The sequence below is a fragment of the Leptinotarsa decemlineata genome, unplaced genomic scaffold (genome assembly GCF_025532065.1).
Source record: "Leptinotarsa decemlineata unplaced genomic scaffold, Ldec_3_MD MMD2_tig00026330_RagTag_RagTag, whole genome shotgun sequence".
Taxonomy (NCBI): domain Eukaryota; kingdom Metazoa; phylum Arthropoda; class Insecta; order Coleoptera; family Chrysomelidae; genus Leptinotarsa; species Leptinotarsa decemlineata.
Window position 1 is genome coordinate 2774163 of NW_027412690.1, and position 13758 is coordinate 2787920.

General features: G+C 35.0%; 1 protein-coding gene across 1 annotated transcript; it reads left to right on the top strand.

Annotated features, from left to right (window-relative positions):
• The first annotated feature begins 902 nt into the window (after window positions 1-902).
• LOC111505224 (15-hydroxyprostaglandin dehydrogenase [NAD(+)]-like) lies at window positions 903-11559 on the top strand. The gene is made up of 6 exons (XM_074183006.1): window positions 903-1144; window positions 1473-1596; window positions 2814-2920; window positions 3651-3813; window positions 8577-8736; window positions 11287-11559. The coding sequence occupies exons 1-6, from the start codon at window positions 1019-1021 to the stop codon at window positions 11420-11422; spliced, it is 816 nt and encodes a 271-aa protein (XP_074039107.1). The 5' UTR covers window positions 903-1018; the 3' UTR covers window positions 11423-11559.
• Window positions 11560-13758: the final 2199 nt, after the last annotated feature.

The window sequence follows — 13758 nt, forward strand, 5'->3', positions numbered from 1 at the left end:
ATGTTTGTAAATACTTTACCAACAGAATATCAAACACTAGTAGTAGCTTCTAGTATAGATAACTTTGAAGTTTCAATTATAAAATAGTAATTATTGAGTATTATCAAATAAAACACTCTCAACGATATTTGTGTGAACTGATTGCTGACATTGAGCTTTTGAACACTTATTTATTAATTAAAACAAATGTCTCATTGGAAGAATTATTAAAACTTACACCTCACGCAGAATATCAGTAAAATGATTAATTATTAGTGAATCATAGCATGGATGCACCTTGAATTGCTAAGAGAATCATCTCATCAGTTGTGAAAAAGTATATTCGTGACTCATAATGAAGATAGCATGTCATGTAACTATATTGTATTTTGTTTTCTTTTCACTACTTATAACTCACTTTACTTCGAGGTAATTGATTTCAAAGATCCATTGATTTTTGATATTTCAATACTTAGTGCTCATCAGTGATATTCGGCTGAATGGTGAATGCGACTTTGGAACCCGTTTGTTGTAAACAAGAACATTTCTGACTGGGAAATGTCTCTTACTCAGCACTGCCAATGAAGTCTATCAAAACCTATATTTATCAATATCTAATTGAAATTGAAGTCATAAATAAAAGTTCACAAAGGTCAACATTACAATCGAAAAGTTAAGTTAATACATTCTAATTTGAACATCATCTCAGTAAAAAGTAATTTATGTATATCCATTTATTGATTCGAAAAAAAGTTTCATTATTTCTAAAATATCAATTTGAAAAAAAATTCAACTGACGTGTTATTCAGACTCTTTTTGTTCTCCCTCTTTTCATCTTCATGATGACCAAAGCAGACGCGATTACAACTCGTAGGTCCATCCTTCTTGACTACCTAATTGAAACTGATACTTTATCGAAAAATATTTATGAGTCGTGTGAGGGTTATCGTTTCTTCATCATTTATTGTGCCAATGATTGCTTCTATAATATTTGTCGTGTAAAGTCCGCCTGATAAGCCTGAAATACTTTTAAACAGCTATGAAGCAAACGAATGACTTCAGTAGTAAAATGGATTTTTTACGAAAAAAAGTGGCTTTAGTTACTGGTGGTGCGAGTGGTATTGGTTTGTCAGTAATAAGGAAATTTCTGGAAAATGGTGTCAAGGTAATGTATTCGGCCTGCCTCAAAAAGTAATAAGTTCGAAGGAAATGAATAAAATTTTATGAAAAATGGGAAATTGAACTTTCTATGTTTTCACGACCTTTATTTGTAACTTACGTAACTGCAGTTTCGTCCTATAAGAACATTTTCAAACTAATACAACTAATAAAGGTGGTTAAAAAACGTAGGAAGTTTCATTTCTCAATTATCATGATGAGCTACTACCATCAATTCATTTCTCATTAATGTTGATCAATCAAATAAATTCTCGTTGATTATCAATTTTAGGTACTTATCCACTATTCTTCATCACAAAACTGTATATTTTTAGGGTGTAGCGATAGTAGATGTTTCCGAAAACAATACGGTGGAAATTCTGTCAAGTCTACAGGAGGACTACAAGGATCGAATAATTTTTATCAAGGCAGACGTTACTAAAGGCAATGAACTTCGGGGTGAGTATATTTCTATTAAGTTTTTCATACCTAGATTTTATAATATTTTTGCAGCTCACAACAATTCTTGGAAAAATATTGAATACCATGTCAAACAGTATTTTTCTAAATCAGTTTGTGAAACTGATAATGAATATTGGTTTCAGAAAATGATCAGTTTTTTCAGAACAAACTCTTGATGCCACGGAAGTTTGAGACATCAAAATCGACAATATCATGAAAATATAAATATTCACATAATTGATTTTCATGATTTCGAAACCTTCTTAATACATGAGTTATCTTTGAATTTGCGATATATAGAGTTCAAATTTCTCATAACTGAATGTTGAATAGATAAATTTCAATCTTTTCAGTATTCTGGGTTATTTTTCATCATTCCTCATAACATTTTCAGTTAATGATAGAATTCTTTATTTTCAAATCTGAATTTCAAATATCTTGGTGTTTGACCAATGTATATTTCCTTAAATATTCAACAAATATCTTCAAATTATAACGACAAAGTATGAGTTGAAAAAATGGGCATCTGTTTGAGAAAATTTTTTGATATATAAGTATAGTAGGTAAATAACTGAACTCGTATTTTCCAACACTAGGAATTCATTGTAAACATATATCGTGCTTTGACGTGCGACCACAGAGTCGGCACTCGAGTCATCCGACTTACTTTCATATATATATATATATATATATATATATATATATATATATATATATATATGAAATTTTTGCTACCGGTTGATTGGTCAAACCACCAACACTGACATAAAAACTTGGCAAGTTGACTTGGGTGTTCACACCAATAGGTGGTTCCACTTATGTCTCGCTTGCGTTTACGCAGTTATTTTTATTGAGTACTTTTCTTGGTTATTCACATTTTGTCTTCAATCGGGGACCGCCTGCCCGGTACTGACGATGCCCAATCATCTCTCCCAACAACCTACACAATAGGTTCTAGTAAATGCCTGTCAGAAAACAACTACTTCTCCGGCTAATACCACGCTGGATATTAAGTTATTAATGTATGTCAAATATAATTCAATATGCAGTGTGGTATTAGCCGGGGAAATAGTCATTTTCAGGCATGCATTTACCAGAACCAGATTACGAATACTGTCTGTGAAACTTCAATAATTCGTAATTTCCAAACATGATTCCAAAGATTCATATGAAAATGTTACCAATTTGGAAGATAATAAGTTGTTAATTTTCAGATGCATTCGAGAAGGCAATCGAAAAGTTTAAAAATCTTGACATTGTGTTCAACAATGCTGGAATCGTCAACGAAGTTGACTGGGAAAAAATGCTAGCTGTTAATTTGGTAAATAAACGTTTTGTTATCTCTTAATTATGTTTTAAGCCAATTAACATACACTTCGGAGGTTATGAACGCATATGATCTTCAACTTTTATATCTAACAAAGACTGTTTTAGTTTATTGGGAAATAACACAAGCAATAACTTTCCCCTTGACATTTTTTCATGATTTGCTCGTTAAATTTTCAATAATCTCTTATACATGCTCGTATTTTAACCTGAAAAAATAGTCCTTGCACTGTAAAAGAATGTAAAATTATGTTTAACTGGTTTGTGATGAAACTAGCCGATACTTGAGGAAAATTCATTTTGACGTATTCAAATGAATAAATTTCATTTTGAGATTTCCACTTGATGGTTTACGAAACCTCGACACGTGTTTCAATATTCAAAAGCTCCTTCAGACGTTTTTAACACTGTATTGTTCAACACAGTGTTGTTCAATATAGTATTCAACATGCTTGAAAAAGCTATTGTATAGAAAAACACGTGTCGAGATTTTGTCAACTTGAAGTAAAAATCTCACAATTAAATGTTTTCTCAATACGCTCGATCTGGCAATCAATTAAAAGCTCTTATTGACCCTTATTCTCGGCGTTTCAACGGAAACATTAAAGCAAAAATGGATATGGCATGGGGTGTTTTTGACATAACCTAGACAGAACACGAAACTAATAACGATGATTGTGGATGTCGAAATCGCCAAGTGCCTCAATTTGAACTTTTTTTTTCAGGCGGCTGTTATGCGTGGTACTTTTCTGGCGATCAGAGAATACTTACCAAAATATAAATCTTCTGAAGAAGGAGTGGTCTTGAACACTGCTTCTATTCTTGGAATAAATACTATTCCAAACGGAGTTTCTTATTGTACAGCAAAACATGGAGTTGTGGGTCTAGGTGAGAATTTGAATTGCTGATTATGAATTGATGCTTTCTTACACATGATCAAAATCATGTCTCAGACCTACAGAAATATTTCCAACTTGTAAAAAATTATTTCTTGACAAGTTCATCTCCTAGTTGTTCTGGAGAAATAGATACCTTTTGAAAAATTACCTTTTTCAAAAATTTCATCGACTGTAAGTCTGTTCCGCGTATCAGTATAAAATATTTTTTCATTATCTGTCTAAAGAAGCTGCTATAAACTTGAATTTTTTTGTGTTGTGGAGTTATTTCATAATTCAGAAAACTTCATTTGGCGCATTCCATACAAGAGTAATAGCTCAACCATGTCACCTCTGCAATTCCTCAATTCTATCTAATAACCCAGAGTGTCAAGTAATCTGTACAGATCGAGCAAAATCAGAGTCAAGATTGAGGGTGGCACTGAAACACTCTTGAGAATGGAATTTTTACCCAGGCTCAAGCCCTGAAGAATCCCTTCAGTAAGGACGAAAATCAACCAGATTTATACGGATTTCCAACCAAATTGGTATTACAGAGAGATGCATGACTGGTCAAGCTGCGAAAGAAGCAGTCATAATATCTCTGATGACATGATGATGACATTAAAATATTTTGGAAAATACGTCAAAGATGGGAACCTTTTCGATACTTCGAAAAGTAAACCTGTGAAACCATGGATATTCTCACGTGACTCATCTAGAAGAGAGTTAGTGATAATAACTCTTTGCTGATTGTACATACATGGCTAACCAATAGTTTTATGTTGAGTGGAGAACGATAATCTAGATGCGAGCTGTGCAGGAGAAGAAATATGGTGGAACCCTCAATGAGTTGTGAAGAATTAGTTGAATTAAGACTGAGGTTGGATATTTCACAAACTTCAGGATTCTGTTTAGCAGACATGTCAAGAATTTGACATATATTTCAAAATACATTATTATATTATTTTCGACATTTATGCAAGTTTCTTTACAGAGAAAAGACTTGCACATGCTTCTCCTTCTTCCAGGACCTCTCTGAAATCATGCAGATGAATAACTACATAACGGTTCCACGTTTTTGTTCTGCACTTTCCTGCACTGACGAAGAGTAATAACCCGAAACCAGTATGTAGGTGATCACTCGAATGATTAAAGCAAGGTCTTGCTGTTGGACACACGAGAAGCATCTATATGACTTTCATCTATGAAAAAACTTGCATGATTCTCTGTCGGATATAATCCATCGTGGTATTAGCCGGACAAGTAGTTATTTTCCGGCAGATATTTACCATATCATACTGTCTAACAACGTTTGAAGGGGATTTCATTTCGAAATTATTCCTCATTAACTCCAACCCGAATGTGAACATTGAAAATTGACTAATGCCAAAGTACTATCAAAATTGATTTCACTAGTTTGGACTTCCATTGTCTAATATGATATTAAGATGGAGTAGAAGAAAGTCAAAAACTTTCTTTCCCAAAAATTAATCACCCCTAAAAATATAACCCTTTCAATTTAAGCTCGTAATATTATTTGAAATATCTGAAAGAACAAATAAAATTAAAAATTAAAATGAATAGCTGATAATAACAACTATATCAAGCAATAAAACGTAAAACGAAATAACAATAAAATAAAAATATCATAAAATTAAAAATTGAATAATTAAAAATGAAAGACGTAATTACAAGAGATTTTAAATAAAGTTACTTCACGACGTTTCGTTTGTTAGTATCCACAATCTTGGTCTGATCCCTCTGGACCTGTACGTTAGGGAGGTTGCGCACGGCTGGTGTAAACCGCGTAGTAGGAATTGAGGTTGAGCCTATGGCGCCTAAGGATTAAGTTGAGATACCAGCCAGTTTGGACCAGCGTGGTCCAAACTGGCTGGTATCTCAATCGCCACAAAATAAATAACCAGGAAAGGAATTTCTGGCAAAAACATAACAATCTGTATTGATAGCAGACAAGCCCCATTAGCCTTGAACAGACAACGTGTTGCCTCAGGGCTAGTACTAGAGTGCCACCAAGATTTAGCCAAAGTCTCGGTAGATAATAACATTATCCTGAGGTTAAAGGGCACGACAGGAGTAAAGGTAATCGCATTGCCGACTCTTTAAGCAAGGAAGCGGCTGGACTGAAAATTTTATGACCTAGTGGCACCTACGGCCTGATGACTTCGACAATTGCGGAATTAACCAAACGTCACACCCATGCTCAATCCCTAAAGAGCTGTGATGAAATCAAAGGATGCAATCTTGCCAGGATCACCCTGGGCGACCCTGGGAAGTTGGCACTGGTCATCTGGCGATGACCAGGAAAAATCTACCCTCAACACTAGGATTTCTGACTGGCCACTGTCAACTAAGGAAACACCTCCGCAATATGGGGCTAGTGGACACACCTCTTTGCAGGATGTGTGAACAGGAAGATGAAACTGTCAGGTCCTATGCAAATGTCCGGAGTTATCGTCAATAAGAGAGTGTGTGTTCGGCGAGTCTTGGCCTACACCTGCCGATATAAAGGAGACGTCTCCCAGAGACATGTCCACCTTCCTGGAAAGGACAGGATGGGCGATTACCTAGGAGGACAACTCCTTGGGAGGATGTACAATGGGTCACATGTGGCCTAAGTGGTGTGAGCCTACACTCACCCTCCCTACTCTACAGATACAGATAGTATCCATAATCGTCTTCGGGTGATGACTGGACTATTCAATTCAATTCAATTCAAATATACTTTATTGTCTGAAGAATAAATTCTTATGTGCGAAATATAAATAACATATACATGAAATCACAAAAGTTTCACAAAAGTAAAATCACTAAAAGTAAGTGATAACATGAACTGAAAAGAGACATGTAAATAATAACAAACGTTCAGGATATAAGAACATGGTCAATAAAATTAAATGAATCAATTTAAACTAAATTGAATAAAATCAAATCAATAAAATACCGTAGATATTACAGTTAGTATTCTAGATTAAAATTATCATCGAAGAATTCTGCTAAGCTATAATAAAGTCTCACAGAAAGCAAGTATTTCAACTCTTTCTGAAGAGCTAAGTTAATTCATGGTTCTTATAGCTTGAGGAAGGTGATTGAACATTTTGAGACCGTTGTAATTATTGGAATCTTTAACTAGGGTCGAAGCAGCGGTAATTTAAAGGTGAATATTTGCCTGGTTTGATACATTGGCGCATCCAAGTTGTTAAACAATACCCTATTTTTGAAGAGAAGGCAGATTGTCTCATATATAAATATAGATAGACCACAGTTAGGATTCTGTTAGAGGCAAAAAAAGGCCGACAAGAGTCCCCGAGAGATAACTACACTCTGTCCATACAAGCAACAGATTGCTCCAAAACATCATCATGCATAGTACACGTGTTCTCCCAAACAAGGCTGCTTGTAGGGAGTCGCACTAAGGAACGACCGAATTTTATTTTCAATAATATGCGGTTTGGTATGGGAATTTTTTTAGGCGGAGTGTAGGGACACAAACTAGCAGTTTCTTCAGCCTTAACAGTACTTGACAACTTGAAAATTTTTAACTTCAAAATACTGTATATGTACACACTACAGGCGTTAAAACGTAACTCACCACTTCGACCCTGTAGCGATATTACTGAATGAATTCCGCCAGCAGATGGCAGTTAAATCTGATTGGCCAGCTTAAGGAGGCGTGTTTATTTTATCATTCTTTGGATTACTTTGTTTGATGGACAGTGATCAGTTATAGATCTTTCGAACGCTTTCATCTATCCCCTCTTTCGTCTCTCCGCTTCGCCGGTTTAACAGGAGTTGACCGTTTTTCCGCTTGATTTGCATATGTTGCGTATCTCTACGCTAGCTTGGCTGAAAGCATCTTTGGAAAACATACATGCAGCTTCTTTGAACTTTCACTTGAACCAGTGTTCCTTCCTGTGGATGATACCAGCTTGGAAGCGCTTGATGTTATGTTATTGAGTCCAAAAACATGCTGCTGCTTTCTCCTCGCTCTGTGTTTCTTTTTCACCGGCAATGCGGACTTTCAAAGGGCACTTACTTCGTGACTTCGATGGCCTCTAGTGATTCGACAAAATGCCTTTAGTTCTCCACCAAAGATGAAGTTTTTCATTGTATTTCTTGTATAATTAGAAGTTACAATTTTGACAAGTTTTGATTAGCTGAATTCCTGGAAATAATCATCAGTCTGAGCGGTCTGAGTGGAACACCTTTCTTGTAGATTTTGGGTAGTCCATACAGGTGACGGAGCTTGCTGTAGTGCGGTGTTATTGATAATCTATCCTTTTCCGAAAAATAGACTTGATATTTCTTTGAAAATCTGGTACAACTTCCTTTCAATTGATGCAGTATGGGCATGTACAATCTTCGTGTATTGCCCCTTCTAAAGAACATCTTCGATCGGTATCCATCACAACAGTAGTAGTATTTTCAGCTATTCATTTTAATTTTTGATTTGATTTGTTATTTCAGAGATTCCAAATCATATTATATCATATTAGGCAATGGAAGTCCGAACTAGTGAAATTCACCATAAAACACTTTCAAACATACTACCAAAATGTTATAAAGTTTTTTCACGGACTCAAAATTCAAGGAATTAGGTAAGAAAAATATTTCAGTAAGAAGTGAAAATAATAAATTTTTTTTTCGATTATTTCGGTAAGCAGTGTAAATATCAAAAATCATGTAGATCACGTTACTAAACTTCATAAGAACTTCATCCATGTTGCTATTTTCTAATATTACAATTTTTTTCAGGAAAAGCTCTTCGAGAAAATGAATCTTGCAAGAGACATGGAATAAGAGTTCTAACTATTTGTCCCGGAGTGGTTAACACAGGTTTATTATCTGCAATCGTCTCAGAAAATGTTGAGAAACTTGTAGAAGATCTTTCAGTGCTATGCAAGTTGGCGTCATCGTAAGAAAATGAGCTTGATATAACTATTAATAAGTGTAACTGACAAAAAGTTGAAACATCATCTATATTTAAATCTATTATTCAACAGGCATTGCTTATACGAGTAAATGAACTATTTAATTCCCTCACGTACAATTTTATGAAAAATATTACCTAATAACGTGGTGGAAGATTATCATGAAAAATGAGAAACAAAACTTTCTATGTTTTTTTACCACTTTTATTTGAAACTGATGTTACTGCAGTTTTGTCCTATAAGAACATTTTCAAACAATTACAATAAAAAACATAGTTTTATTTCTCATTTTCCGTTGAACTGAATGTTACTTCACAGTGAGTCTGATAAAATCTTCTGACTATCCAACTGAGCAGTTCAACCAAATTTTTAAAATGTACTTCATTTTAATTATTACTATTAAATAATTCACTTGTTCTTCCTCTTTAGCAAATTTAATCAGGTTCACATCCCCTGATCTATTAGTTAGCGATTCTTACAAGTCATCTACCGATTTTCCAAAATGTAATTTGAAAAAATCCAAAATGTATTAGTCTTCAATCGTTCATTGATATTCTTTCACCTGTAGTTGACTTCTATGTTCACTTTAAAACCTGCTTCTGAATTGTTAATTTTTTTCAACCCTATGTGTTCATAATACTCATTTCGTAATCCATGCTCCTTTATACAGATTTTTTGCTGTATGTTTGTTATATGCTCAGACTTTGGTTGTTCATAAATTACTTGCCTTTTTTATTTGGAGTCTTACATATTTCCCTGTTTTTTCATTTCATTATTACTGAAGTGTCCATAATAATTTTGTTCAGGTGTCCATTTAATAAATAGTGGCCTTGTGCATATGTTGAACGGTTTCTTCAATTTTTTCCTTAAAAATCCTTTTATAAAATCATTTTTGGTATGGTAGCGTACCAAGAACTCACTATCTACACAGCTGATTCGGAACCCGTATATGAGTCTTGGCCATTCATGAGCTTTTTCATTTTCTGTTATCCCTGAGTATCCTCGCAATCGATATCCAATACGTTCCTGTCTGACAGTTCTTCCACTTCTTCGACGACATTCCCAGATCAAAATCTTAATCAACTGAATAACTATTCTTGTGACCAACTAAATTTTCCAATTGTGTTATTTCTTATGCTGAAAAGTCTATTGGCAATATTTCTGCTCTAACCTCTTTGTAAGGTAGATTAGACTTCCTGGACAGCATCATATTTTTCAAGATTCACGTTTATTTTTTGTTTATGAGAATCTCATCATAGATATTTTATGGCCATTTCTCATCCAGAGAATAGTTGTTCTTTCACATTATTTGATGGAGAATGACCTTTCAAAATATAGGCTTAAGCATACTTTCCTCATATACCGGGTGTAGTTATGTAAAGCATTTCTCTACTGAAGTTTCTTTTTAGTATATTTTGTGATATGGCATATTTTCATATTAATATACAGCTTGTGATGCACTGTTTGGAACCTTTGGTGTGAGTAATGAATATTACTGGAGTTTTTTCCAAATACCAAACAGTTATTTTGACACCTCGACACCTGTTTCGATCACCAAGTGATCATCTTCAAAAGGAAGATCAAACTGAATATTACTGGAGTTTTTTCCTAACTGGTTTGATCTTCCTCTTGAAGATGATCACTTGGTGATCGAAACACGAGTCGAGGTGTTGAAATGACGGTTTGGTGTTGGGAAAAAACTCGAGTAATATTCATTTAATATACAGCTACAGGACTGAGTCATGGCCGGTGGAAGAAATCGTATCTGCGTAAAGTTTGGGTTGGTATTCAAAATGTTTGTGCAATTTACTTTAGAAATCCATCACTAACTGAATACGGTCCTGAAATTGGATGTTTACGGCTCGAATAATCTAACAGACTGATAACAGATTTCTACACATCTACTGCACATCTTCAGGGAGGGGCTTCCCACAGGCCATGACTCAAAACGGCAGCTGTACGATCCTGAAATATCTCTTTTTACACGCTTTATATTAGCTTCACCTGTATGTATGTATGTATGTATCATTGTTTGTATGCATGTTTGCCTGTAACTCTCAAGCTCGGGATCTGTATTGACAGAATTATCGGCATTAGTGCTTGATCTATTCGCGAGCAGATGGTGTTGTATGTAACCTATATAAATATATATATATATATATATATATATATATATATATATATATATATATATATATATATATATATATATATATATACATATACACGTATAATATTCTGATGACCAAATTTCTACTTTATGTATCCTCTCATTCAAAAGTACTGAATATGATATTGCCGTTATATTCAAATATAATCTCTTCATCTAGCTTCAATTCATTATTATCTATTATATTTTTCAAAAGTGTTCCTTTATGGTGAAAACTAAGAAAATTTCTTTGTGTCGAATGATTAACAAACATCCTAATTCGTTCACTTTAGAAATATGGTTGCGGACTGTATATCGACAGTGTTCAAATATATTATTAATTTTTCTGGGATTATCACTTATACTAACTGAAATTTTTTTGCAGACCTGACTATATTGCTGACTGTGTTCTGAAAATAATAGACAAGGGAGAACATGGATCGATATGGGTCGCTGAAGACGAGGAAGCTCCCTACGAAGTAGTGTTTCCAAATCGAAGGGAACTGCGAAAAATTGAATGAAAAACTACATGATTTTGAAAATCAATCAAAATTATTGAACACATTGAAAAATTTTTTTTCTGAAAATTATATTATATTATATTTTCATTAATTTCACAGAAATAGTAACAACTCCATTAAAGTTTTGAACCACATAATGTCATGTGTTTTTGAAACTCCATATTTCAATAAATGTCAATTCTACTGTGTCGTAGTTTATACTGATCGTCAGAAAATATTTGACTCTATACATTGATGCTCTTCAGCTTATGACTATATGATGTCGTTGAGCGATTTCCGGCAAATTTTTCTCTACGAATTCAAATTGAACCAAAAGGCTGCCGAAGCAGACAAAAAACTAACCAGGCATTTGGTTGGCTATGATAGTAAATAAACGCACTTTAGGACGTTGGTTTGCGAAAGGTCACAAACGATGTGTGGGATGGCAGAAAAACTGGACGTCAGCTTCCATGCGAAGCTCCCAAGGTTGAAAACTAATCGGATCGCATCGTCACGTGTGAAAAAAAGTAGAACCTCTACGATGACAGGAGACGATCAGAACAATGATTGGATACCAATGAGCCACCCAGGCACTCCTCAAAGGCGAAAATCCACAAAAAAAAAACGTGGTTACTGTTTGGTGGTCAGCAACTGGTGTGTTTCAGTAGGAGATTTGAGCCGGTTCTAAGCCTCCCCCCACCACTATGACGTATTAATTGCTTTTTTATTGGTTGTTGTTTGGTGAAGTCAAGGTGATGTGACCTTGAAGGGTGTGGTGTATGGATCGTTCAGAAATTTTTTCCCGGTTCTAATCCTCCCCCCACCAATATGACGTGTTATTTACTTTTTTTTGTTGTGCAGTGAAGTCAAGGCGTTGTGACCTTGAAGTGTCTGGTGCATGGATCGTTCAGATTTTTTTTTTTTCATATGAGATTTTGTGTGTGTATGTGTGTGTGTGTGTGTGTGTGTAAGAGAATGCACGGTACAGGGTTTCATCATGTGCTTGTTTGTCTATGTACAAACATACGTCTGCATACTTCGAAGATCCTCCAAGTAATGAATGCTCCATCGGTGTGAGGGCACCAAGTTAGTAGTGGAGTGACGTCACAGCAATAACCGTTCAACGGCTAGAGAGCGACATGTTCACTCCACGACGTGTGGCAGAGTAATGCGTATTCATCGGTCTGCTCTCACCTCCCTCGATGTAGTGAAGGATGTGACGTAACGCCCCAGACTCGCCATCAATGGTGACACGCAGGCGGGCGAGGACTGTGCTAACGTCTGTCTTCTCCGAGAGCGCAACGACAATTGCTTGTTCGGCTATCGCTCTCGAAGCAGTGAATGATGTGACGTAACGCATCACCCTACCCTCGCTATTGATGGTGACACGCAGGCGGGCGAGGACTGTGCAAACGTCTGCCCTCTCCGAGAGCGCAACGATCACTGCTTGCTCGTGCCGGCAACTGTTATCGCATCAAATTGGGAGATGGGCTTGGCTGTGACGTCAGGCATCTCTAGTGGATAGCAACTAGCAATGTGAACCTTTCACGGTTTCATGGTGGGGGTGACTCGCACTGTTTAATATAAAAGAAATGCTTGGCACACTATGAAATCAGTAGACGAATATATCTGCAGCAGTTAGCAATTGGTAGAGTGTTATTCAGTTCGTAATAGAAGGAAGACGGTGAGTGTATTTATCTGTTGGAAATTGTTTATATTTTCATATATATTATCATCATGTCCGTTTCAAAAGTAGACTTGAATAAAATTAATAATTTGATTGTACAGGAGGTTGAAATACTAGAGCAAAAGGCCTTATCATCATTGCCAATTGATGAAGTGTACGTAATTAAAAATATGTCAACTTATTCTACACGATTTGGTAAATCAATTTTATTAACTTTGCAAGATGTGAGCAATGATAAATTATTTAAAACATGGCTACCAAAACGTATTTCGTTGCAATTCAGTGATGACGATATATCTTGTATCAACTCATCAGGTGGTAAATATACGATGGTGTATTTAGGACAGAGCCAACAAAGTTTTGCTGGCATGAAAACGCGATCTCTAGTTAAATTCAATATGATTGAATAATAATTGTAATAATTTATAGCGAATTTTTTTAGGTCATAGCTTACAAAGTTTTTTGGTGTGAAAACGCTAACTCTAGTCAAATTCAATATGATTGAATAATAATAGTAATTATAATGAATTTCTTATTGTTTTATTAATATTCATATATTAGATGATAATTATATGGAAATATAAACATTACTAACTTAGTTGAATACACCCACTTTGTAACTACAAGTAAAATGGGAATGTGAGTATTATATCACTGAAAAATTGGAGGT